The sequence below is a fragment of the Microtus oregoni genome, unplaced genomic scaffold (assembly GCF_018167655.1).
Source record: "Microtus oregoni isolate MIOR12 unplaced genomic scaffold, Mior012 000006F_ref0000085, whole genome shotgun sequence".
Lineage (NCBI taxonomy): Eukaryota > Metazoa > Chordata > Mammalia > Rodentia > Cricetidae > Microtus > Microtus oregoni.
The window spans coordinates 43183183-43209109 of NW_024543065.1; the positions used below are offsets into that span (position 1 = coordinate 43183183).

The 25927-nt window shown below is 48.8% G+C and overlaps 1 protein-coding gene across 1 annotated transcript; it reads right to left on the reverse strand.

Moving 5' to 3' along the window:
* Positions 1-25490, reverse strand: Ppp6r1 (protein phosphatase 6 regulatory subunit 1). Its single transcript, XM_041653898.1, has 24 exons — positions 24931-25490; positions 15110-15342; positions 11842-12028; positions 11618-11755; positions 11472-11537; positions 10823-10935; positions 10614-10727; positions 10202-10364; positions 9959-10111; positions 9740-9874; positions 9027-9091; positions 8796-8911; positions 8616-8701; positions 8414-8503; positions 8238-8335; positions 5375-5432; positions 5117-5289; positions 2218-2351; positions 1993-2125; positions 1789-1859; positions 1579-1660; positions 959-1069; positions 807-869; positions 1-728 (listed from the first exon to the last, which is right to left on the reverse strand). Exons 2-24 carry the CDS (start codon positions 15334-15336, stop codon positions 725-727), a joined length of 2580 nt encoding a protein of 859 aa, XP_041509832.1. The 5' UTR covers positions 15337-15342; positions 24931-25490; the 3' UTR covers positions 1-724.
* Between the last annotated feature and the right edge of the window lie 437 nt (positions 25491-25927).

Consider the following 25927-nt stretch of genomic DNA (forward strand, 5'->3'; position numbering starts at 1 on the left):
TCTTCAGCTGTCTTCCTTTATTTATATTTGCAGTATGAAACACAAGCTCTGCATACATACTTGCACACTCACACCAGCCTGGGGGAAGGAGCTGGGACAAGGCCACTTGGCAGCAGTGCTGGGACCGTCAGGGCACTGGGTACCCAGAATCCCCAGTTCTGGGCCTCTGGGGATGTTGCCAGGGAAGCCCTGCTCCCCAGGGCCAGGGGCCAGATGCCTGGTCGAAGTGCAAGGTCTAAACAAATACATGGTCATCCGGGTCTAATGCCCTGTTACACCCCAAGGTGGTCCTGAGTGAAAGGCTGGGTCTAAGCATCTGCACCAGAGCACAGGTCAGCAGCCTCAAACCCCGGCGCCAGTCCCTGTTGGGACAGGCGGGGAGGTTGTGCTTCAGCGCTACTGACCCAGTTATTGTCCTGGCTTCCTTTCTTACTCCTCCCTCTCTCTATATATATATAATATATAATATACGTCTTTCTCTCTCTCCTTTCTCTCTATGTGACTCTCTATCTTTATTCTAGGAGACAAGGCTCCATAGTTTCTCTTCTCAGTGCAAATGGGGGTGGGTGAGGGTATCTCCCTGGCACCAGCCTCCTTTGGAGTCCAGAGGAGAGAATGTGGGATATGGGATAATGGGGCAGAGATCCACCAAAGGACCCATCTTGCCCCACTGGGGGATTCCATGGGGAGGACAGAAGATTTGGCCACCACTGCCACCAGGCAGCTACCTGGAAACAGAGGGAGACACTTGTGAGGGTCCAGTGACCCCATCTTCTCCACCCACCCCAGGCTGTAGGCACACTCACTGGGAACTCGATGAAACAGGCTCTCCTGTGGTAGAGCCATTGGGTATCTCAAGGCCCTGGGCACTGTTAGGGAAGAAAGGAGATCTGGAGATTATTTCTTGTCCCACCAGCCTTGCCCCCTCCACCAACACTGACCAGAGAGGCTAACTCACCTCTGGCTTTGGGGAAGCCCCAAAGGTTCTAGGCTCTTTTCTCCCTCCACAGTCTGGGGGGACTGGTAGGCCTCGAAGGCTGGGACAGAGGTAGAGGGGTCTCTGGTTGCACTGTAGAAGAAACCAGTTTGACTACTGTTAGATGCTCCCAGAGCTCTGCCTGCCTGAGGCCACTCATCAGGGGCCTCGGGTGAGGATAGGGCTGGGGAGCAGAGAGACCTCAGAACAGGGAAGCCTATGAGCATACTGACTGCAGAGCATGGTGGGGATGCAGAGCTGCAGGGGGGGGGGGGCAGGCCTCTTCAGCCTTACAGCTGACAGCTTTCAGTGGCCACCCCCCTGCAAAATATGGTTGTGGTGCCATGCACACTCCTGCTTCATGTGGTCCCTGATCTTCTTAGAAGCTGTTCTCAACTCTGGAGTTGCAAGGGCCCTATGTGCCACTGTCCAAAAAATTTAATTACTAAAAAGAACAGCTACAGGGGCATAGGAGTTCAAAGAAGAGTTTGGTGCTAAGGACAACTAGGGAGGGACAGAGTCCAACACCCACTTCAGCAGGGAGGATGGGCTTCCCCTACACCACCTCCAGCAAGCAGTTCAGATGGAATACCAATGGTCACCTGTCCAAGGAGCTGGGGGCAGAGCACATCCCATGAAGAGTGGCCTGGACATCCGCAACACTAACCAAGGCCTGGCAAGGGGCTGTGGAAGAAGAGATGGGTCACATCTCAGCTGCTACCTTCCAGCAAGCTGAGACTGCTGCTGTCTTCACACATGTGGGCCTGAGGCAGAGTTCAGAGCCCTTATGGGAAAGGTATGGCGTGACTTACCCAAAGGCTCTGCTACTTTGCTGCTATCTGTGACTTCCTGAGGTGCTGAGGGGGGTGTAGGGTCCTGAGACCTACAAGTTAAGAGAGGAGTTTGAAGGTGTGGCTGTGGTGAACACCCAAACCAAAGAGAGAACTAGGATGTGGGAGCACCTCCCAGATGAGAGTCATAACCAACTGCCCTGGCCCTGCCCTGCCCATCCCCACCTGAGCTGTGGGGCATCATGGGCTGGAGGGCTGGTCAGGATCTGGGTAGAGGACATGTCTGCCTCCTTGGAAACTGAGGGTCCTGTTGGGGCATCCATAGGCACTGGGTCAAAAGTGGCTGTCCAACTTGGGCCTGTGGCAGAGGTGAGAGAACATGGACAGAAAGTAAGCTGAAAGCAGGTAGACACTCCGTGTATACCTGAGCACAAGCCAGCAAACACTTACCAGAAGGCTGAGGGCCGGGGCTGGGGAAGGAGGAAGGGCTGGTCCTTTCACAGGCTGCCTGGCCAGCCCCCTCATCCTCATCCTCTTCCTCCTCATCCTCCTCGTCCTCCTCGCTGTCTGTGCTTCCTCCACTCCTGCCTCAGATACCAACTCATCAGGAGGCCATGTAGGGACAGCCTACTGACCCACTTCCCCAACCACAGAGCAAATGACAACAAAAAGATGACAGGGAACAGAAAGAAGCCTCCAGAGAGACCCAGGGAACCCAAGGATGTGAAGATGCTGGAGAAGCCAGCAAACAAGCAGAGTCTGAGTCACTTGAGAACAAGACTAAGCCACAACCACAAAAAGCGATGGGCACCAACTCTCAAGTCACCTTTGTCACCAAACACACACAGACCTCTCCACCTGCGAATCAGCCCCAGAATAAAAAGATTTCCTTTGCTTTTCCCTCCAGCTAGAAATTGCAGGAAACACAACTGTCACATCCTGAGAACACCACCTAGCACCCTTGGCTGCTCTAAAAATAGTCTGAATACTTATGGCAAACAGTGTGTAACCATGAAGGAAATCCCAACCGCCTGTACACACAAAGGAGGAAGGAAGAATTATGGTAACCCAAACTCAAAGACAAAAACCACGTTACCCCGTAGCTGTGATATAGTGTAACATTTAGAAAAGAGACCAAAAGGGGAACATTAGGTAATGAGGGAAGATAGAATGTAGAAGCCAGGCAGTTGTGGCATACATACATCTTTAATCCTAGTACTCGGGAGGCAGAGGCAGGCAGATCTCTGTGAGTTCAAGGTCAGCCTGGTCTACAAGAGCTAGTTCCAGGGCAGGCACCAAAGCTACAAAGAAACCTTGTCTTGAAAAAACTAACCCCCCCTCCAAAAAAAAGATAGAATATAGGCCAAGAGGACATAAGTCAGAAAGACAACACAAATCTTTCTATTTTTGCCTATCTCACTCAGTTCCACCATAGTTTGTCTTTTACCCCAAAGCAGGTGAGTGAATTCAGTGTTCTGGGTATTAAAGTAGCAAGAACCATAAACCAGTGATAGAGTAAGTGTAAAACCCTAAGTGACATGCCAGTGCTTCAGAAAAGCTACGTGCTGTATGGAAGAACTTCGATGAGATGTACAGAGCTGGGACTGAATGACTTCCTTCAATCAGCCATGTAATGCTTTTGTGAGTTCATCAGAATAAAGTGAAGAAAGGAAGAATGTAAGAACACGAAAAGCATAAAAGGGTGTAGTGGTGCATGCCTGTGATCCTAAAACTCAGGAGGATCAGAAGTTCAAAGCCATCTTCAGCGACACAGCAAGTTTAAGCCAGGCTAGGCTACATGATGTCTCAAAAAAAAACAAAAACAAAAAAACAAAAAACCAACTTGAGGGATCTCTTTAAAAAACTAACACTAGATCTGCTACACTGTGTAAGGTGGCTCTGGGTATACACATAAGGATTCTAAGTCAGCACAGAACAAAGATACCTGCACAGTTGTTTATTATGATACTATTTACAATGCCAAGTTAATAACATCAGTCTCAGCATCCATCAACAGAGAACTAGACCAAAAAAAAAAAGTGATCCACACACAAAAAGAGGTTTGAGTTTTCTTTAGCCATAAACAATGAAATTACGACATTGGAAGGCTAACAGAGACCACCATGTTAAGGGAAATAAGCTAGCTTACAATGACACAAAAAGAGGGCAGCTAGTTGGGAAGAGGAGAGGGGGAATAGGAGAGTTAGAAGAGTTAATAACACATTAAAATGTCACTAAGAAATCTACCATTTTGTACAATGAACCTGTCCAAATCTCTGTGTGTGTGTGTGTGTGTGTGTGTGTGTGTGTGTGTGTGCATGTGCACATGTGTTCATGCCCACTTCACTTGAATGTGGAAGTATGCACACACAAGCCAGCAAGGTGGCTTAGCAAACAAAAGTACCTGCCACCAAGTGTGACCACCTGAATTCAATCTCTGGGACCCAAACTGTGGAAGTAGAGAACTAACTCCTGCAAGTTGTCTTTTGACCAATTCCCCCCAACCCCACCAAGGCACTCATGCACCCATATAATAGTAAAAAAACACAGTAAAAGTCTGGGTTGTGGCATACACTTGTAATCGTAGGGTCAGCAGGCTCCCTCAAAACAGTCTATTGACAAGAATTTCAAACATAGGACCCTTTTCCTATATTGTATGATTATAAAGAGCGGACAAGATGTCAGGACACCTCTGTCCATGGCAGGGAAGATAGCAGCCATGTAGGGGACAGAAGAACTGGGTCCTGCTCCTGGCTCTAGATTTTGACTGAGTGCTTCCATCTGGCAACAAGCACAGGGTCTGTACATTTATGTCTGTATGCATGCTACACACCAATTATAAAGTTAACACAAATAACTTTCTTCAAATCAAGACATGAAGTAAAAGCTTGGAGCTGCAGACCATACATACTTGAGGTGATGTTCATCTCAGCAAAAGTTCTGACATGAATTAATTTGATCACACCAAGTATCGGACAAAAAAAAAAGGAAGAAAAAATTTATCTATAGAAAGCTGATGAACAATCTAGTTTGATAGCGGTTTCATCTGTCATTCCAAAAAGAGGAGAAAGGGAAACTTGTATGTGGTACCATCTGAACTCAGGAGCACAGTTAAATGATGGAGCCTTCTTCATTCTGTGCCTAACTTGATTGGAACTGAGTTTCTACCACTTGTGATTGAAACCACCCAACTAACATACAACTCACTGATTTTTCTCATGCACTTCAACCTCGGTCCAACACATTTATAAGCATTTGGTGTGTGCGAGTAGTCACTCAGACACATGGATATGCTTAAGTGTACGTACAACCCCAAGCAGAAGAGATAGGAGGGTAGAAGGAGACTCACCGGACACCAGGAGGCTGGCCTGCATGGGATGCCCTCGCTGGCTGGCTGCCCTGCCAGGCACCATATTCGCCATCTGACTCTGCTGAGCCTTGGCCTTCTTCCTCATCTTCTTCCTCATCATCGAATTGCTGGATCCGGTCCTTGTAGCATATCTCAAGCAGGTTGGCATTGGGCTGCAGTGCAGGGCAGGAGGATATGCTGTACTGTTTATGAACCCTCCACACCCCTTCGCCCACAACCAAGACAGGCAGCACTCACATTCTCATCATCAGCATTTAAGGAGAAGGTGATGTTGGCAGTCTTGTCAAATGGTGCACTGGAGAAAAGAGATGCAGTGAGAAATAATGCTCACCCCTCTGCTCGTTCACGTGACACATAGCAGCCCTCTTTACTGTGCAAATTCACCTCCTTCCTAAGGTGTTGTAACCTCAACCCAGCGTGCACAGCAGGAAGAAAAATAAGTCACCTAACATTCACATTCTCAGCACATTCTACTTGGTTCTCAAAATCACACTAAAGGAAAGTGTCTTCACCTCCTCCCTAAACAAAAACATAGTTTCTTGGGTTGGAGAGGTGGTTCAGTGGAAAAAAACAAACAAACAAACAAACAAACAAAAAACAATCCAAACACTTGCTGCTCTTGCAAAGGACCTGGACTCAGTTCCCAGCAACCATGTGGTAGCTCATGACCACCCATAACTCCAATTCCTAGGGATTCTACGTCCTCTTCTGGACTCCACAGGTACTGTATGCTTGTGATACACATACACATGCAGGTAAAACTCATATGCATTAAATTAAAATAAATCTTAAGACAAAAACAATACAACTTCTTCCTTCAGATGCTCAGAGGACAGGGACTCAGGTGACCTGCCATGCAGGAAGCTCTGTAGAATGGTCTGAATCCTAATCTATCCATGGAGTAACCTCAGCAACTCACTTGGTACTTCTAAATCTCATTGCATCAAGGAAAATAATATAAAATCAAGGAAACAGAATCTACCTTGAAGGGTAGATTTTTAAGGATTTACCTACAATTTAGGTAAGAGTTTATACACCCATCCATGTTTCCTGATAACGACAACTCTGGCTGTGGCAACCTGTTGTTTATAACTACCCACGCAACAAAGCAAACCACCAAAAAGCTTCAACAAGACACATCCTATTCCAATACCACTCTGTAAAGGGCTCTAACTACACCAGTACCACTTACTGCTAACAGAAATGCAGGGGGACCTATCGCTTCTCATCAGGGTTTGTGGCCCTGAGTTTGTGACCATTACTCTTTCTTGTGAGAATGCAAGTTCTGGTGGGAAGGACACTAGGCCAGTATACACTCCTGGAAAATATATGACACTGAGAGCCAATGAGCCAAACTGCTTCAAGGAGACCACCCCAGCCAGATCCCACCAGAGTATAGGTACAGGCTGCAGTAGCTAACACATGACCGTGAGAAGCCTACAGTATGGTGTTCAAATGCTAAACATGGGGACATAACCATTTTTGGAGATTAAATAACACATTGCTGCCAGGGTACCATCATTCCCAACCATGTAGAAACTTCACTGCCTGAACTACCCAGGAGGTACTCCCAGTGGGAGCAGCACCTCACAGCAGGCACATGATAAGCTATCCAAGTCTACCTTAGCACTGTGCACAGGCATCTCTGCTTAATTCTCTTTCAGACAGCCCCACAGAAATTAAACCTGCGTGTCAGAAACACCCACATGCTCTCCAAAAGGACTGATCAGCTTATTTTCCTCCTAACAGAGCCTGTGACTTTCTAACAGCCGCTTACCCACCTTTTCAAGTTTTTGAGATACCGTCTCATGTAGCCTACCTAGACTAGCCTTGAACTCACTATGTAGCTAAGGAGGACCTTGAACACCTAAGTCTTCTCTACCTCCCAGATATTGGAATTTTTGCTTTTTCTACTGAGATGTCTTTCTACCCTTACATGGTAAGAACACTTTATATACAGATCCACATTGTGCACACAAGTTGGGGTTATTTCCCAAGGGGCTAACTATCTCAAGTTCATGAAATACTCAGCAGCAATATACTCCATTCTTACAACCACACTACAAAGGAAGTATCCTTAATTCCCCTAAACCAGGAGCTAAAACTCTCAGCAAGTCAAGAGTGGAGCAGACCAGCCAATTGCTACACTGCATTGCCCACCTCAGCAGACTTGGTGTCTTCCCCCAGCAGCACTGCAGGACACCTTCCCCCAACACTGTTTACCAGCTACCTTCCCTACTCTAACTCTAAATAGCTTAGTTTTTCTTGTAACTTTTCTTGGTGGAAAAGCAGGATTGGAGCTTTGTCTCAAAAGCACAACTAGCTACCTCAACTCCATCCACCAAGAAGCCAGCCCCACTCCCATCAGCATGGAGTCAAGTTTCCACATGAGCATCTTCCCCTATGGGACCAAATAAAAACTTCTAATAGAAGGCCAGACACTAAGCTGAGAAGCAGCAAACACAGGATTCCATGGTTGTATCTAAAGAAACACTGAAGTCACAGCAGACTGCAGTCCACCATAATATGCCCAAAGGTGTTCAGCATAAGGATCCGTCAAGGCTCTCACTCTGTCTGGCTAGGTCCCAGAACTTTGAGAGTATATAGCTGATAAGTTTGCTCAGAGGGTGGCATCCAATGGGATAACATCTCAGACAAGTGACACAGATGACCACTCCATGCTCCCCAAAGCCAGCTCCTCCACTCAACTGCAAAATGTCTCAAGAGTTGGGCCATCTGACAACCATGTTCTGTTTTTCGCAGAAACATCAAGACTTCATCAAAACTGTCATCTCTCACTGAGGCATCATTCCTACACTATACACTGTACTCATCATCTTCACCATGACCTTCACTGTAAAGGGGGAAATGACTACAAAGCTGGGTCTTCATCTAGAAAAGGTGAACACTAGGAGTATGCCCAGAAACAGAGGTTGCTGGCTGGGTCATGGTACACAAACAGATGAACATTCAAGAAAAGACGCAAGATATAAACCATCACGAGGTTAGGCAGCCCTGCAACCTCACACAGGGACACACATAGGCAGGCAAAGCATATGCTGTCACAAGGGAGAGCACCAACTTCATGAGAAACACTTACTTCACACTTTCCTCCTGCTCCCCAAATTCCTCATCATTAAAGCCAAAGTGGTCAATGAAGGCTGAGGTCATGCGCTGCATCTGAAAGTCCATGAAGGCCTACAAGAGGGACGGAGGTCAGGACTGGAAGGAAGCTACCCCTCCCAACTCCTCCCTTCTCCACAGGCCCAGGACCACCTGCTGCAATACAGCCTCCTCAGGGAAGTTGAACTCCTTGAGGCGGTCATCCTCATCATCACTGGAGGAGTGGAGGTGGTGAGTGTTCACCTGGGGACATGATGAAGGAGAGTACTCAGGGCCTACTCAAGGCCCCAAACAAGGGCAAGGCAGGCAGCTGTAGGAAGCAGCAGCATGAACAAAATACCAGATCAGGCCTTACCAGATCCACTGTGTTCTTCTTGTTGGTCTCGGCCAGGGGTCCTGACACAAATGCTTCCCACCGCTGCTGCTGATCTTCTGGCAGCTCTGAGTATACGGATAAAGGAGTATGAGGTAGGAGAACCTCAGTTTCCAACACCCATCTCTCCAAGCTGCACCTCCAGCCAACCCCATGCCTCACCCTTTAGTAGCTGCCCCAGTTGTTCAGCATTGGGTCCCTGTTCTGCATTCTGCACCACAGCATTGGCCACCCGGGTCAGGTGGCCCATATAGCCTTTTCTTGGGCCCCCTCCAGACCTGGTTGAGAGTGGAGGTCACAGCTGGGTGACAGGCTGGATACCAGGGCTACCCAGGCCCCCAACCCATTCTCCCATTGCCCTATCTGTCCCATAGAAAGGCAGCAAGTACTGACTGTACACGGTCGTTCTCCTCCCAGGATGTCAGAATGCGCTCCACCAAGCGGCAATGCTGCAGGAGCTGCAGGAGAGCAGAGAGAGTTGGCCTGGGGATAGCTACACTTTCAGAATCCAGCAGCAAACATACTTCAACAGTCCCCAGGCTTGTGAACAGAGGAAGAAAAGGTGGGAGCCAGTGTCTCTGGCTTGCTTTAAATCTGGATTTCTCCCCCAGGACAGCCTCAAACTCTTAATGAAGTCAAAAATAACCATAACCTTTTGATCCTCCCAAGTGCGTTATCACACCTGCTGTTATGTTGTGCTAGGGACCATCCATAACTTCATGCATGCTAGGCATACACTAACCAAGTAAGCTACATCCTAAGCCCTATTTTTTTTCCTAACCTAAGCTAGACACAAAAATTGAAATCCTCATCTCCACGGCTGGAATTAAGGTGTGGGTCATCATATCCAGCCAGTATGAGTTTTCGAGTTCTCACATGGAATGTACATAGATACCCACAAGGCTCTGCCCCTCACTTGCTCATAGTATTCCCATTCTCCACTGCCAAGTCAGCATTCACTGGCCCTCAGTATATACCCATTTTCCCCCAACTGTGTATCCCACACTCATCCTAGGTACTGATGTTTCCAAGTGGGAGGCCTCTGGGAGGGTATATCCTCAGGTACCAGGGTGCTCAGACGGAGGGGAACAGGAGCACCAACTTACATGTTTCAAGATAGGATTTGGGATAGGTGTCTCAGAGCTGCTGTCTGGAGGGGGCCCGGAACTCAGCATGGCACTCACACACACCTCCACTTGAGCATGCAGAAAGTTGTTGAATACGTAGTGGAAGAAGAGGTCCTGAGGAAGTGGGAACATAGGCTAATATCAAAAATGCTCTGCCCACATCTCCACCTCCCTGGCCTCTGATCCCATCCCAAGTACCAGTAAGGTGTTGGGCACATCCAGCACCAGGAGCTCCTGTGTCAAGGCAGCAGCGTTGGTACTCAGAGCACTGGCCAGGAGCTTGACCACATGCAACCTTGTGTTACCCAGTGGTGGGGCCAAGCTGCCCCATGTCATCTGCAGAGGCTCCAGCTACAAGAACAAAGGATGCTCAGTGCACACAGGGTACTACTTCTCTTCCACCCCCACTTCCTTCTAGAATCACAATAACCCATCTCCCACCTTGGGAGGCTCAAGCAGGAGCTGATGGAAGCGAGCAAGCCGGGGACGCAGGGCATGCAAGGCACCCATACTGGATATTGCATTATCCAGGGCTCCCTGGGCCAGGAGCTCCAACTGCCCATCCACACTGCTAAAGAAGTTGTTCATGGTCACAGAGTCAGACCTGCGGAGAGAGCAAGAGGAAGGCAAAGTGAGCCACACAGGCCACAAGAATGGGCCAGAGGGATACCATAGCCTTAAATCCTGGACATCTGGAGCTCTTTGACAAGTCAGACACACAGGGCAGAGGTCAGGCCCAATTGGGGGAGGACCATATATGTGACTAGCCACATCTTTGCACAATGGCCATCCAGACCTCTGGGACTGCAGATGCAGGCAGGGACAATGTGCCACCTCAGGCTGGCACCCCTACCTTGGCCTCCTAGGCTCCAAGAGGGTCAGCAGCACCTGGATCCCACTGACAATGACAGACTGGCACTGTTCTCCCTCAAACATGTTACTCAGGAGCTGCTCGATGGTCTCCTGCCTGAGGGAAGGGGAGTCAAGAGTAAAGGGCCAAGGGCCAGGATACCCCCAGGACAAGTCCCTCCCTAGGCCTCAGTACTGGCCATGCAAACCCACTTCTCTAAGGTGGCCAACAGCTGGTCTGGCTCCGGGCTGTCCTGGCCTTGGATCATCTGCTCCCGGCTGAGGCGGATGATGTCACACAGGGACTGGGATGCATTGGAATGTTGCTGGGGAAGTAGAAACAAGTAAGAATGCACCAGCCCCTTTCAGACAGAAAAGGGCACTCACTCACACAGACACTGGGGTGACACATACTATACTGAGGAAGCCAGTACCCAAAACCTCCCAAAAGGAGACATTCATGCATGCACACGCAGCACTACTCAACCACATACTCATTAACTGCTGAATGGAAAACAAAGCTTGGTATAGCCACAATGTCGGGTATTTACTATTCAGCCATGAAAAGGAATGAGGCACTGACCCATGCTATAATAATAATTAACATCCCCACCCCCTGCAAAGACAGAATCTCACGTAGCCCAGGCTATCCCCAAACTTTCTAGAAAGCAAGTTTGCAGAGAACTGAGATTATAGTTGTGTGCCACTCTGCCCGGCTTATGTGGTTCTAGGGCTTCATGAATCCTAAGCAAGCACTCTACCAACTAAGCCATATCCTTAGCCCCAATACCCATCTCTTAAGATACAAGGGGATGTGGAACATGGTCTGAAGAAGAGCTTGGAAGTGTCAGCCAGCACTTACATTGTCATCCTTTGATGGGTGAATCTGCTCAATTAGCCGCTGGACTATCTTCTCTTCATTGAGCCACTGAAAGAAGAGAGTAAGTTCCTAAACCATATGCCAGCCCATCCCACTCCACCACTCCACCTCCTGAGCAGGATCCTCACATTGAAGACATCCTGCCGCAACTGGGGCCGCTCAACACAAGTAAGCAGGCGCAAGAGGAGGTCCATGATGGCTGAGGTTCCGATGTGCCGCAGCAACAGGTCCACAAAGTCATCTTTCTTGCGCAGGAAGGACACAAGCTGAGGGCACAAGCTGTGTCATAGCATAGGGTCCTGACATCCACCCTTCCCAACTCCTCACCCACATGTTGAGAGTCAGCAGGCACCTGGTCTGTCTTGCGATTGATGAGAATGCCCATGACCTTGCTGAAAAAGCTAGCAAGTAGTGGGTTGAGGCTGTCACCACTCTGCAGGAAGCCATAAAGCCGATTCAGGAGGGACTCATCTGCACCCAGGGCATCGTTGATCTGGGGCACATCAGAGGTCAGGATCTCACACGCTACACTAGGGTACCTGGGAAGTGAATGCAGAATAGCTGTGGGTGCTGAGAGAAGGTAGAGGCCCCACCTTCACCCCCACACCCAACACTGGGCTCAGGGGGTTCTGTGTGAGCCACCATGTAGTTGCTTGAAATTGAACTGAAGACTTCTGGAAGAGCAGACAGTGCTTTTAACCCCTGAGCCATCTCTCCAGTCTTCTTTATTTTTTAGAGACAGGGTTTCTCTATGTAACCCTAGCTGTCGTGAACCTCATTATGTTGACCAGGCTGGAATCTACAATGGGATCTGATGCCCTCTTCTGGCATAAAGTTGGACATGCAGATAGAGCACTCATATACATAAAATAAATAAATATATTTTTTAAATGTAAAATAAAATTGAAACTAAAAACACAACAAAAATCTAGTGGGAACCCATTGTGGTAGTACATGCCTTTAAACATAGTACTCAAAAGGCAGAGGGCAGGTGGATCTCTGAGTTCAAGGCCAGCCTGTTCTACAGGAGTTCCAAGACAGCCAGGGCTGCATAGAGAAATACTGTCTTAAAACAAGCAAAGAAAGAAAGAAAGAAAAAAAAAAACCTACTGGGACTCCCACCACCACAAAATGACATTTGATTTGAACTTAGTCCTAAAACTCCTGATTTAGCATTTCCTGATCCCCTCCCACCACTAATTCCCATCTCTTCTAATGTAAAGGCCAGTCTCACACGCTGTTCCAGCTCAGGCCATCCTAGCCCTGGTGTCATCTTTCTAAACCTCCAACCTTTGCTCCTCTTCTTAGACATATTTGGATACTTGACATTCCAAAGGCGTCACTGCTACAGGTGCCACCCAAGGTCCTGAGAGACCACAACTGCTCCTAGTCTAGCCCAAAGTTGTGGGGAACTGTGCCAAGAGCCCCCATCATCTAGAAAACAGACTCAGCAGGACCAAACAGGCCATGGCTCTCCAGGTGACACTGCCTTGCTGAGTCCCCTCATTATCATCTGTCTGGCTCAAAGTTCCCATGATGGGAAGACAGAGCAAGTCAGAGGACAGCACAGTGAACAGGATGGACACAGGAGGTAGAGATGTAAGACCAGGGAAGGATCATGCACAAGCAGCAACCGAGGAAGAGCAGCAAGATGGCACACAACTGCTGTTGCCCCAACAGTGACCTGTCTGCCTGGTCCTGCCTCACTACCTGGTGCTGCACCCTGCTTCCTCCCCCTACACAGAGCTCTTCATGCCATGCACTGTGCCAGGCACCAAGAATGGTCAAAAAGATGCAGACACTGTACTCTCAAAGCTCAAAATCCGAAAGAAAAATCAATAATAAAAAAATCTCAGATGAAAAGAAGGCAGTCTGGAGCCAGGGGCTGGCTGTAAACTACATGGGAGCCCTACAGGCTGCCCCACAACAGTATCTATATTCAGAATGCAATGAGCCAAAGTCAGTCCTGGTAGGATCTTTTTACTCTGGATCAAAGAAAAGATACCTTTGCTCAGGGGCTTAAGTCAACCTCCAGGAAACTAAGTTGAGAAAAGTCAATAACACAACAGGTAAAAGGAGGACAGACTAGTAGCACGAGTTAAGAAGGAGGGAGCATGTCATGAAGGGGCCAGAAGGAATCTGTATGGTGATGGAAGTGCTCAAGATGTTGCTGTGGTTCAGACACAAAAGCCTACACATATTCAGAAGAGTACAAGGAAGGTCAGAAAACCTCCTTTCAACAGGATAGGCAGGGACCAGGCATGCTATGTCCATGTCACTATCTCAGTGTGAAACCCTATAAAGTCAGGCAAACTATCACCAGTTGGGAAAACAGCAACATATACTTAGGATCACTCAACTAGTTCTTACAGCTATGTTCAAGTCTACATCATATCCTGAGAAAAATTCTTAATTGATTAAAAACACCAGGAAGAAGACTTTAGAGAGAAGGTCAGCAGTTAAGCATGCTTAAAGACTTTCAGAGGGGGTGATGGTGGGGCACACCTTTAATCCCAGCACTTGGAAGGCAGCAGCAGGAGGATCTCTGTGAGTTCAAGGCCAGCCTGGTTTATAGAGTGAGTTCCAGGACAGTCAGGGCTACACAAAGAAACCCTGTCTCAAAACAAAACAAAACAAAGCCTTGCAGAGGACAAAGTTTAGTTCCCTGCACCAACATCAGATGGCTCACAACCTTCTGTAACTACAGCTCCAGGGATCCAACATCCACTGAGCTCCTTCGAAACCTACATGCATGTGGTTCACACAAAATCCACAGGTACACATAAATACATACAAATTTTAAAATCAAACAAACACCAACAAAGAATCAGTGGGAAGGGACCAGGGAGATAGTTCAGTCAGTAAAAGTGACTGCTGTACAAACATGAGGAGTTGAGTTTAGATCCCTAGCACCTACGTAAAATGCTGGCTGTGATGGCTTGTGTCTGTAATCCCAGAACAAGGAAGGAAGAGATAGACAGACCTCTGGAGCTTGTTGAGACAGGATAACTGAACTGGTTAACTTCTGATTCAGTAGCTCCAGTCTCAAAAAATAAGGTAGAGGAATGATGAGCTGGCTCAGCAGGTAAAATTTAAGCCTGAAAACCTAAGTTCAACCGCCAGAACTCACATGATCAAGGAGAGATGGAAAAAGACTGATTCTTGCAATTTGTCCTCTGAAAACACACACACACACACACACACACGCACACACACAGGAAGAAGTCAAGCATGGTGAATTCATGCTATAATCTCAGCACTTGGAAGGGAACAAGAAGATCAGGAATTCAAAGTGGTCCTCAACACAACAAGTTCAAGGTCAGTCTGGGCTACCTGAGACCCTATATCAGAAACAACAAAATGAGGACAACAAGAAAAGAGGCAAATGGAAGTGAGGAAACCTGGCTCCTTGCTGAGGTGTAAAGGGTGAATGAGACTTATTCCAAAGCCTTGTATTTAGCATGTGTAGAGAACCTTATCACACAAAACTTTTAAAAGAATTGGACCATGAAGAGTATTCACAGGCGAGCTGTGATCCTGTAAAGGGCCTGACCCTCCCTGCCTTACTTCCTCATCCCCAAAGCTCAGTTACTGAGTACAGGGGAGAGTGAAGGACTCACTTGTAGCGTAGCCGCTCCTCACCACTGGCTGGGGGCTCCTGGGTGACCCAGGCCACCATGGCCTGCAGGTGGGATGGCTGTAGCAGGAAGTCCAGGAGCTTCCGGTTGACAACCTTGCACTCCTGCAGCACGTCCTCCTCATCCAGAAGCTCAGGCAGGCTCAGGTCCTCCTTTTCCAGCAGCGTGTCCAGATGAGAGCTTGTGTGCAGGTCAAACTTCCAAAACATGGCGCCCTACAAGCATGGGCATAATCAATTTGTCATACACACATAGCAAACCCTGCTGGATAAGGAAGTCCCAGTGACCAAGCACAAACACCCTTTCTAGGCCCCAGACACAGATTCCACACAAGTCTGCCTTGCACAGAAGCTCCACAGGTACAGCACATACGCTCAGCACTGTGACTAGCACCCAATCCTGCCAGGGAACCCAGAGCCCACCATTTCAGCCTCCAAACTGCCTCCCCCGCAGTATAATGCCACTTTGTCATCCTTAGCTTAGGGCCTGGTGAAGTCCTAAGTGTGGAGTATCCAGAGCCTGCAGTGACCTTGGCCCATCCCCATGAGACTGTATTCACTGTCTTGTATCTGAGCAAGGATATCATTTGAACTTCTGGCTTCAGATTCACTTTATTTGCTGAACAAATTCAAAGGCTCCCATGACCTCTAGCGCACAGCTGCTGCCGTCCCAGCAAATCACCCAAGGCCGCCTGGTGAGGTGTGGGGGGGGGTGGCGGCCGGAAAAGAGGAAGTATGCTCAACTCGAGGCTGTGGCTGTTGCCTGGATACCACACGCACACAAACACAGCCCAACTATACTCTCATCACCCCACGCCCAGGCCTGGGACAGGGAAGAGGAAAACTTGGGGTCGGGGCTCCTAGGACAGTCACTAAACTAAAGCAGGGCCCAAAGAAACCCATGAGGATAAACTGTTCAGCAAGAGAATAAGAGCTATCAAGCCCTGACTCCAGTAACTAGCTTTAACTAGAATACCCTGGTACTAATCAGCTGGCAGCACTGTCCTGTGTCCCTGCCCTGCACTAATGCCTTGCTCCTCTCAAACAACTACAAAGCTCCAGAGACCAACATCAGACCCAACCTATGCTACCACCTACGTATTCGACAACATGCATTGGGTACACAGATCCAAGCCACAGTCACAGAAGCTGCCATCATATCCCACAAAATGAAAGAACTGAACCCCAGTAAGTTAGGAGGCTTCCTATTGACCTCAGGGGCCATCTGGCCCAAGGACAGCATCTGTGGAACTCTTGCTACAACTACGGCCTAACCACAACTTCTGCTCTTCACTTGTCTCCTGATGGCCTGCCAACTCCCGGAGGCAGAGGCCACTGCTGCCCCAGGCCACACTGGATGAAGCTAAGAAAGCAGTTCTAGCCAGGAGTGCCTACAACTTGGCAAACAGATACCAGACCCCAAATGGTCTCTTCTTGCACAGACCTCATGACTTCCTGAGACCCTCTGATTTGCAACCTGAGTCTGGTCCAGGAGAGAAGACCTCCTCCACCACAGCCAGCCAGGTAGAGCTCTCTGAAGAGATAGTCAAAGCCCATATTGGACTCCAGATGCCCTGAAGGACTATCAGGAAACCTATCCCACTCTTCTAGCCTTCTTCATGCTGCATTCTTCACTCACCCTGGACACACTCCACTTTGTTCTGTTTCTAAAACAAACTAAGCTTTGGTTTACCTCGGTAGCTCTGTCCCAGAATGAGGTTTCTCCTCATTCTTCAGGGTCTCTTACTAAGCATTTTCCTTGCACAGGGGCCTTCCCAACCAGCTAGGTGAAACCAGTCAGTCCCCTGGCCCAGACTTGATCCACTTGCTCTGCCCTGTACGGAGCTCATTTACTGCTATCCAGAAAGAAGATTAACAAACAGTAACAATACACTTGTAGCTACGTGTTCTGACAATAAAGACTGCAGGGGCTGAAGACGACTCAGTGGTTTAGAGCACTTGCTCAACCAGAGGACTCGGGTTCCATTCCCAGCACCCAAATGGCAGCTCACAATTGACTGTAAACTCTAGTTCCTGGGGACCCAATGCCCTCTTCTGGCCTCCACAGGCACTAGCCAGACATGTGAAGCATAGACATACACAAAGACCAAACACCCATACACATAAAACTTAAAAATTTAAAAAGACTACTCTTCCAAAATCTTCCTATGTTACTAAGCACATGGGATACCACCTAACACAGAACCTTACCCTTTAGTTGTAAATGCTCACAAATATTAGCTGAAAGATATACATATTGCCAAATGACGTTGGTCGCAAGGTTCCACAGCCCCTGAAGCAGGGGTCTACTGGTCTGGGATTAAAAAGTAAAATCACTCCCAACTCTTGGCCCCATTCCATCAAGGCCAAAGGGAGGAAGTCCAGGGAGGAGGAGGCACAAGATCACTCAAGACAGGCTGGGAAGGGACAGGATAGTCCCAGGGCCAATGCAGGTGCTGGAGGTGTTATTCTAGATGTGGGGTGAGGGTGAAGAAACTTCTGCTTCACAAGAAACACACACTGTGCAGACCTCAGGGGACCCTTTCCTACTTCCTCACTCAATGGCAGCCTCTCATGGGTCAATGGAGCACCTGACACAGAAGACATTCACTGCAAAGGGGAACAGCAGCCCAGAAGAACACTGACAGAGAACAGGGGTGAGGCAGACAGGTTTCCTGATCTGCATATACGTAGGACTAGAATAGTCTCAAGGCGCAACCGCCACATTAATCATGACTCTGCTGATTTCCGGCTGGAGACCACGTGGTGTAAAGCGACAAGAAGTTCGCCTTGGTGAACATGGAGCCTCTCTACACGGGAGGCTGCTTCACCTAGCAGTGAGAAGATACTATGAAGTGTTCAGAACAGACAACCATCCACAGTGACAGAAAAGAGATTAGGTGTTTTAAGGAACTAGAGGAACTGGAGTAACTGCTTGAGGAGACAGTTTCCTTGTGAGGTGATTTTTTTTTTCTTAATGTTTTAAAACTGAGCCAGGAACATTGATGCCTAACTGGAATCTGAGCACTTGAGAGGCTAAGGCAGGAGGATCTAGATATTTAAAATCAATTTTGACCACTGGGCAGTGGTGACACACGCCTTTAATCCCAGCACTCAAGGGGGCAAAGGCAGGTGGATCTCTGTGAATTCAAGGCCAGCCTGGTCTACAGCACTAGTTCCAGGATAGCCACAGCTATACAGAGAAACCCTGTCTTGAAAAACCAAAAAGAAAAACAAACAAAATAAAATCAATTTTTACCACAAAATGAGTTCAATACTAGCCTCAGTTACCTAAGACCCTGTCTCAAAAAAAAAAAAAAAAAAAAGTTCAAAAACTTTGAGAAAAAAAAAGCATGAAATTGATTGTGGTGATGGCTATACAAAGTTACGGATGTATTCAGAACTACTGACTTGCAGTCTTTAAGCAGATAAACTGGACAGCAAATAATAAGCCACCAAAACCATTAATGAAGAAACAAAACCTGCTCAGGGCCACTAGACTGGAGAGCTCAAGCAGATTCCCCTTTCCTCATCCCTGAGATAAGAAAGTCACCTTGTTAAGTCTGCATGGTGAGAAGATGGCGGAGGCAGGCATGTGATTTAAGGAGCATTAATGGTGCAGAGCCACACTGAGATGGCCATTATGGCCTACATCCAGTAGGTGGTCCTCGCCACTCTGGGCATGGGACAGAGGCCTTCCTCAGGGGCAGGAGGCTTATACTCTGTGCCCACATAGGCCTGCAGTACAACTCTCACTGGGAACTGCCTATCTTACAGCTAAGAGTCAACTCCTGGACCAAGCCTGGTTGGAGAAGAGTCACCAAGCACACCAGTCTGCAGGCTCACAGACAGAGAAAGCATATGCAGCGTGAGAGTTGACAGGGGAGGACAGAGGACAGAGGGCCAGGTAGACTCTTAGAAGTGTGGAAGAGTTTCACTGAGTGTAGTGATGAAGGCTTTCTTCAGTGTGGCCAGCAGAATGCCATGCAGAGCATGGTGGGCAGATTCACTACTATGTGCTAGTCACATACTTCCCACTGTAATAAAGTGGGGCTTAGTGCTGGCGAGATGGATAATTAAACAGAAAAAGGCACTGCCAAACCTGACAATCAGAGTTCAGTCCCTGGATCCCACGTGTGGAAGGAGAGAACTGACTCTTACAGTGTCCTCTGACCTCTACACACACTGTGGTTTAAAAAAAAAAAAAAGGTACACTACACATACAAAATAAATAAATGTGATAGAATGAAGCTGTTTGAAGAACACAAAAAACCTTTTCCACAGTGGGAGACAGGTCAGGGGCAAGGCCAAGCCATCATCTGCAGCCAATCCCAGGACCTAGCCTTTTAGTATTTTGTCTTCGCACTAAACAGAAGGGAAAGAATCACTGTCAGTTCCATCTGACAACAGAATCCTATTTAGAAAAGGGGTCAGAAGAAAGAGAACCACCCAGTTATCAAGAGAGAAAAACAGAATCCATATGACATGCCCTGGCCTTTTGACAAAAACTCTCACCACTCACTTTTAGACACTTGGTTAGAGGGCACAGTTCACAGTCCCTCAAAATCCCCATCCCCATCTCAACCTTACCACCTGTCCCAGTGACTACGTTGGGATTCTCTCCCCAAACTGGCTTCCCAGAGAACTGGGCAGGGTGCCCCTGGAACAAATCTAGAGGTAATGGTTAGTATAGGGTTCATGCAATGTCCAACAGCCTCGGGAGTCTGGAAAACCCAGACTATTGGGGAGAGGTGCTGATGGAAGGCAGATCCAGAAGGCAAATTCCTCCCCCAGGCTGTCCTGAGACCATGCTTAGACACTTTCAAGCAAGAGAGGTAGGAGACAGTCACTACACCAAGGGTGACAGAAAGGCAGGGACTCTCAGCATTTGCCCAAATGACTTACGTACTTTCTTCAGATCACTCAGATATTTAACACCACACACCCCGCCACCCCCACCCTGTGTAACTTTCAGCAACTTCAAGAAAACGGAAGTGACAAGCACTGGTTTTAGAGACGGTTTGAAAACCAAGACTGGCTGCTAACGGAAGGAAGGGAAATTATAAATGAGAAAGGAAGCCATTAGGAACGAAAGTCGCTTTGCCTCTCCTGCCAGCTCTAACATCAGCAGCTCTGGCTTCTTGTTTTGTTGTTATTCTAAGGTCTCTGACACTAGCTGTCCCTCTCAGGAGCCTGCCAGTTCCTGCACCTTCTCCTTCCCTGGCCCAGACAGAACTTAGGGTGGTCCCCACCCTGTCCCCACTGTTGCTGCAGCCACCACTGTAGCTTTAAACACTGCCTACCAGGAAACCCATGGGCAGGTCCTTTATCTGCCAATCCTGCCATACTTGCCCAAACCACCCCCTGACCCCTCCACCTTGGGAGGTGAGAGCAGAGAGCCCTTCAGGAGGGCCTTCAGGAGAGCCACCTGAGCTGCTCAAAGGTGCCAGCATTATGACAGACCCTCAGGCCAGTTGGCTATTCTCGGAGGAAAGGAAGCTGTGCTACCAGCAGCAGGCCTGCTAGCTCCTTAAAAGGCTGGGTGGATCATGCCTCTATTTTTTAATGCCACAGCCAGCTCCTAGCCAAATCTGGAAAAGGGGTTTGGGACACTTAATACCAGGGATGAGGAGACAATAACAGCAACCTAACCACCTCTGGGTAGGATCTGCAATGTGGCCTTCAGAGCATATCATCACCCTAGCAAAGCAAGCACAGGGGGATAACCATTTAGAGAAGGAACCACTGCTAGAAAGGCCTGGCCACATGAACAATGAGCCAGGGCTTCCCATCGCTTAGGAAAGCCTGGGGGTAGAAGTCTGAGTGAAATAACAAACCATGGGCCTACCCCTCAGAACCTAGAACCCTCCTCCCAGAGGAAAGAGAAACTCTGACCCAATCCCATAGGAGGGAGGAGTAATTAGAAAACAGTCTAAGGATACTTGGCCAAGGACTAGGAGAAGACTTGAAGATTTATACTCAGTACTCATCTCCTGGGGTGGCCACAGGGTTAAAAGGAAAAAGGAACAGCCTACTGAATAGATGTGGAATAGCCCCTAGAAAAATAGAGGGGAACCAGGATTGATGGACCAGACTTGGGAAGTTGAAGCTAGCCTGGGCTATATATAAAGATCCTATCTCAAAATTAAATTCAACTAAACTTCAAAAGACTGTCAAAAGTTCAAATCTTCAAGTGTGTGTCCAGACTGGCTTAAAACTCCCAAGCTCAAGTGATCCTCCTGCCTCAGATTCCTAAGTAGCTAAGATTATAGGAACGTATCACTGCACTTGACCAGGACTGGAATTTTATCTCTCCAAAATGAAAACCAAGGACCTAATGCCCCTGAGCCTCAGTTTCTCATCTGAGAAATATCTTACAGATGAGATTACTATAAGGCACCCCTTCTTGGAGAATTCATAAAACTGGTGTGCAAAGAAAAAAACCCTGGTCTGGCATAGGTGTGTTCCCACCAAACTAGTATTGGGCACTGACTCCTAGCACCCACGCGTCTTACCTCTCTCCTACAGCAAGTCTAATGGCAGAAGCACTCAACAGTTGTGCCAAATTGGCTGCTCTCAGGATGGGGGCTGTGCCCTCCACCTGCCCTACAAGCTCTGAGTCTGACTACCTCCTCTCGAGACTGATGTACACCGACTGAGACGGATGCCTCTACACTGACACCACTTCCTCCAAGAAGCCACCCCCAGCAAACCTCCTTCCTAAGCATCCCTTTGGTCACTCTATGAGAGCACATAAGTCTCAGCTGTGAGGAAAAGACAGGTCTGCCCAGGTACCTGCCACTTTCTAGAGATGACACGTAGGATCTAACATACCGCCAAACACGTCACTCTATGAGAGCACATAAGTCTCAGCTGTGAGGAAAAGACAGGTCTGCCCAGGTACCTGCCATCTTTCTAGAGATGACACGTAGGATCTAACATACCAAAGTGTTTCTTGGTGGGTTGGGGATGTAGTTAATTTGCCAAGGTGTTTGTCTAGCATGCACGAGGCCCTGCATTAGAATCCCAATGGTGGACCATTACTACCATCCTAACACTTGGGAAGTAGAGGCAGGAGGATCAGAAATAAATCATCCCTGGCTACACAGTGAGTTTGAGGCCAGGTGGATCTACATGAGACTCTGGTTCAAAATAAAAAGTAAAAGTACTTGTTGGATTAATGGAAACTGAAGCCAGAGAGGAGAAAGTGATTTCTTGGCCAGAGTAGAATTAAAAAAGAGGGGAATGAGGTTGCTCTCCTTCAATAGAAGGAAGATGCCATATGACCCAACAAAAGCAAACAATCAAAGAGGATGAATATAAAGGAAAATACACAACAGCTCACATCACATAGAAGCACAAAGCACACAACATAGTCAAGCAATAAAGCAGAGTAGCAGTGTTTCCCTGCTTTCTTTCCTATCAGCACCAATGGCATTTGGGACTGGATAATTATTTGTGGTGAAGTTGCCCTGCATAATGAAAGACAAGCAATAGCATCCCTGGGTGGGATATACATACACTAGATGTAGGAAGCAGACTTCCTCCTATCCCCCATAGTTTTGACAACCAAAGGGTCCCCAAACATTGCCAATTGTCTCCTAGAGGACACATTGTACTGACTGAGAACTACTAAGACATCGAGGATCAAATCATAAATCTGAGGTCCTGATGTGGTGCACTTGTTGTGCCTTACCTTCTGTGACAGGCATCAACAAACATTTAACTCAATCCCCAGAGCCACCCTACAGAGAGCCCTCCTATTAGCCCACTTACACGAAAAACAGGTATAGAACACTTGCCTAACTTTTCCAAAGACTCACCACTTGGAAAGGCAAGAGCCAGGACTCGAACTGAGATCTAACTAAAAGATCCTGATTTAAACAATTTCTCATTATCCCAATCCAAAGCTAAAGGTTTCAAGTCACTGAATTTGGAAAAATGATTCAAATTAGGCAAAAGTTACCAGAAAATAAACAAACAAACAAAAAAATCCACAGAAGCAATTTTAAACAACACAAGACAACTCCAAGTGTATGTGGCAGAATATGGCAAGTGCTGCCATGTAAACTGTCCACATTAGGAACATGAAATGCACACAGAAACAATTCATAGTGTGTTGTTCAAACAATGCAGTCCGGGGCTGGAGAGATGGCTCAGCGGTTAAGAGCATTGCCTGCTCTTCCAAAGGTCCTGAGTTCAATTCCCAGCAACCACATGGTGGCTCACAACCATCTGTAAAGAGGTCTGGCGCCCTCCTCTGCATGTGGGCATACATGGAGGCAGAATGTTGTATACATAATAAATAAATATTTAAAAAAAAAAAAAAAAAAAAAAAACAATGCAGTCCCTGCAGCGTTGGCCTTGGTGCTGACAGAACCTCTCCTTCAGGATGGAAGCAACCCTATTGCAGTTTTACAGCCCTCAACCCCACACCACATCTGGCATACAATGTAGCTTCCTTTCCAGAAACTTCTTGCCTTCCAGGTAGATGTTAATGGCAATATGGTCTCAGTAAAGTCGCCTTTGTACATTAAGAGTGTGATCAAGAAAGACCCTAACCACCATAGCCTGGTAACATAAATATGTAACCCTAGCTACTCAAAAGACTGAGACAGAAAGATTGTCCAATCAATATCCCACTGGCTCTGCAGAGTTCAAGGCAAGTTTAAATAATGTAGTTAGATACTGTCTCAAAACTTAAAAGTCATAGGGGAGGCTTAGGCTGTATTGTAAGAGTTGTTTGCCCAGCAGCTGGAAACCTTGGGTTTGAGCCTCAGCACCACCACTGAAGGGAGGAAAAAGAAGGGATCACTAACCAGGTCACTTAAGGCCCTGTACAAATGTACCAGCCATGGCATTCCGCCCTTTGCCCTCTCGACACTTCAACCCACTTCATCCCACCGGACTCCTGCCTCCTGCAGGGCTCCCACCTTCACATATCTGCACGTGCTGCTTCTTCCACCTGGAAAGCCCTTCTTCCCACTCTCCATCTGTTAACTCCTACTCAGCCTTCCTCGAGAGAAAGCCACCCATCCGGCCGGTCTCACCAGTCTCTCCCATTCTGTGGCCTGCTGCCACAGCACCCCGGGTTACCACCATCACAACACACTGCAATTGTGACCGTCCGACTCTGCCTTTGGTTCCCCGGGTAGACAAAGTGCCAGGGCCCTCCGCTGAGCACTCCCCTCGGGAACCCAGCACCAGGCAGGCCCTCATCTCACACTAGTATCCAGTCGTGCACCAAAGAACAGTAACTTCCAAGTGCCTCCTCACCATAGGAAGCTAGGGACAGCCGGGGACATGACAGTCCCAGTCAAGGGGAAGGAAAAACCCGCTTAATCTTGCCTTCCTGAGCGGAGGGTGAGAACCAAAAAGGCCAAGAGTCCATGAAAGTCGATGAGAGCGAAACGGGGAGACGGAGGTGAAAACAGAAGGGCAGGCGGGAGGAAGGAAGACTACGACGGGGGAGTGGGCCCGAGAAGTCCCAAGGGAGCTGAGTCAGAATGACAGGTGGAGGTGATGGAGACCCCAGTGGGAAGATATGGGGGTGGTGGGCTGCAGGGAGAAGAGGCTAAGGAAGGAAGAAGAGCCTACGAGACTTAGAAAGGACCCTCACTCAGGAGACGAGGAAGATGGGGTGGGAATGATGACAGCGAGGCCCGGCGACAGGAAATAGACTTGACGACACTGACAAGTGGCTGAGAGACTTGGGGAGTAAAAGGGAGGATACTAAGAGACTCAGGGGCGCTCAAAGGGGCTCAGTCAGGAACTCGGGAGTGAGAAGGTGGCTGCGCTGCTCACCTGCGCGGGGGGGCGGCGGCTCCTCGCACTCGGGGCTCATCGGGGCGCCCCCGCCGCCCCGCCGCCGGCGGCTCCGGCCCTGCCGAGGGGCCGGCTAAGAGGGGCGGGGGCGGCGCCGGGGGGGGGGGGGGGGGAGCTCGCGCAGGCGCCCGGGCCGGAGCTCGCGGAGCCGCGCAAGCGCCCTCCGGTCGCAGGGAATCCCCTGCCTCACCGCCGAGCGTCGACGAGTTCGGGGCTTCGCGACAAAGTAGGCGCGCTCGTTCCACAGCAGAGCTTCGTGGCAGACGCGAGGCCTGCGCAGACACCTCCGAAGCAGGGGCGACGAGGGAAGTCGCCGCGGGTTACACACACAGAAACACACACAGACAGACACGCCGGCACCGAGGGACAGGAAATAAAACAAACAAACAAAAAAAAAAACAAGCCTCCGCGGCCCCAACGGGCGCAGAGCTACACCCGAGAGCCGACGACCGTCTCCTCACTCAGTGTCCCCTGAAGCGGCTGGCTCTCTCCGGCCCAGCCGTCCAGCTCAAGGCCTCCAACGCACAGCCAGCTCCGCCACTGTCCCACAATGCCCCGAGCGCGGGAGGACCCAAGAAGACAGGCTCCGCCCTCTCGTGGTCGCCCTCCGTACGCAGGTGCGCGAGAGGCCGCTAGGTCCGCCGGCGAGGCGCGTGCGCACTGGACCCTGGCGCCCAGACCACGCCCACTCCGGAACTCCACCGCCGCCTGGGCCCGCTGTTGCCCTCGTTCTTACTGGATAAACTCGGTGGGCCCACTACGCAGGCGCTGCTGCACCCAGAACCCGGTTTTCTATGACTACATTCCAAAGCCCAAGACTACATTCTGTTTCAGGATCTTTCGCCCTGACAGCTACCTTCGGAAATCCATTTGTTATTCGGTCTCCTCCAGCCATACTTCCGCTTTGACTCAAGTGCCAACTCCTGAAGAATCCATTCCGACTTTTCGTCCCCACCCGAAGCTGGCTGCTTTTGTT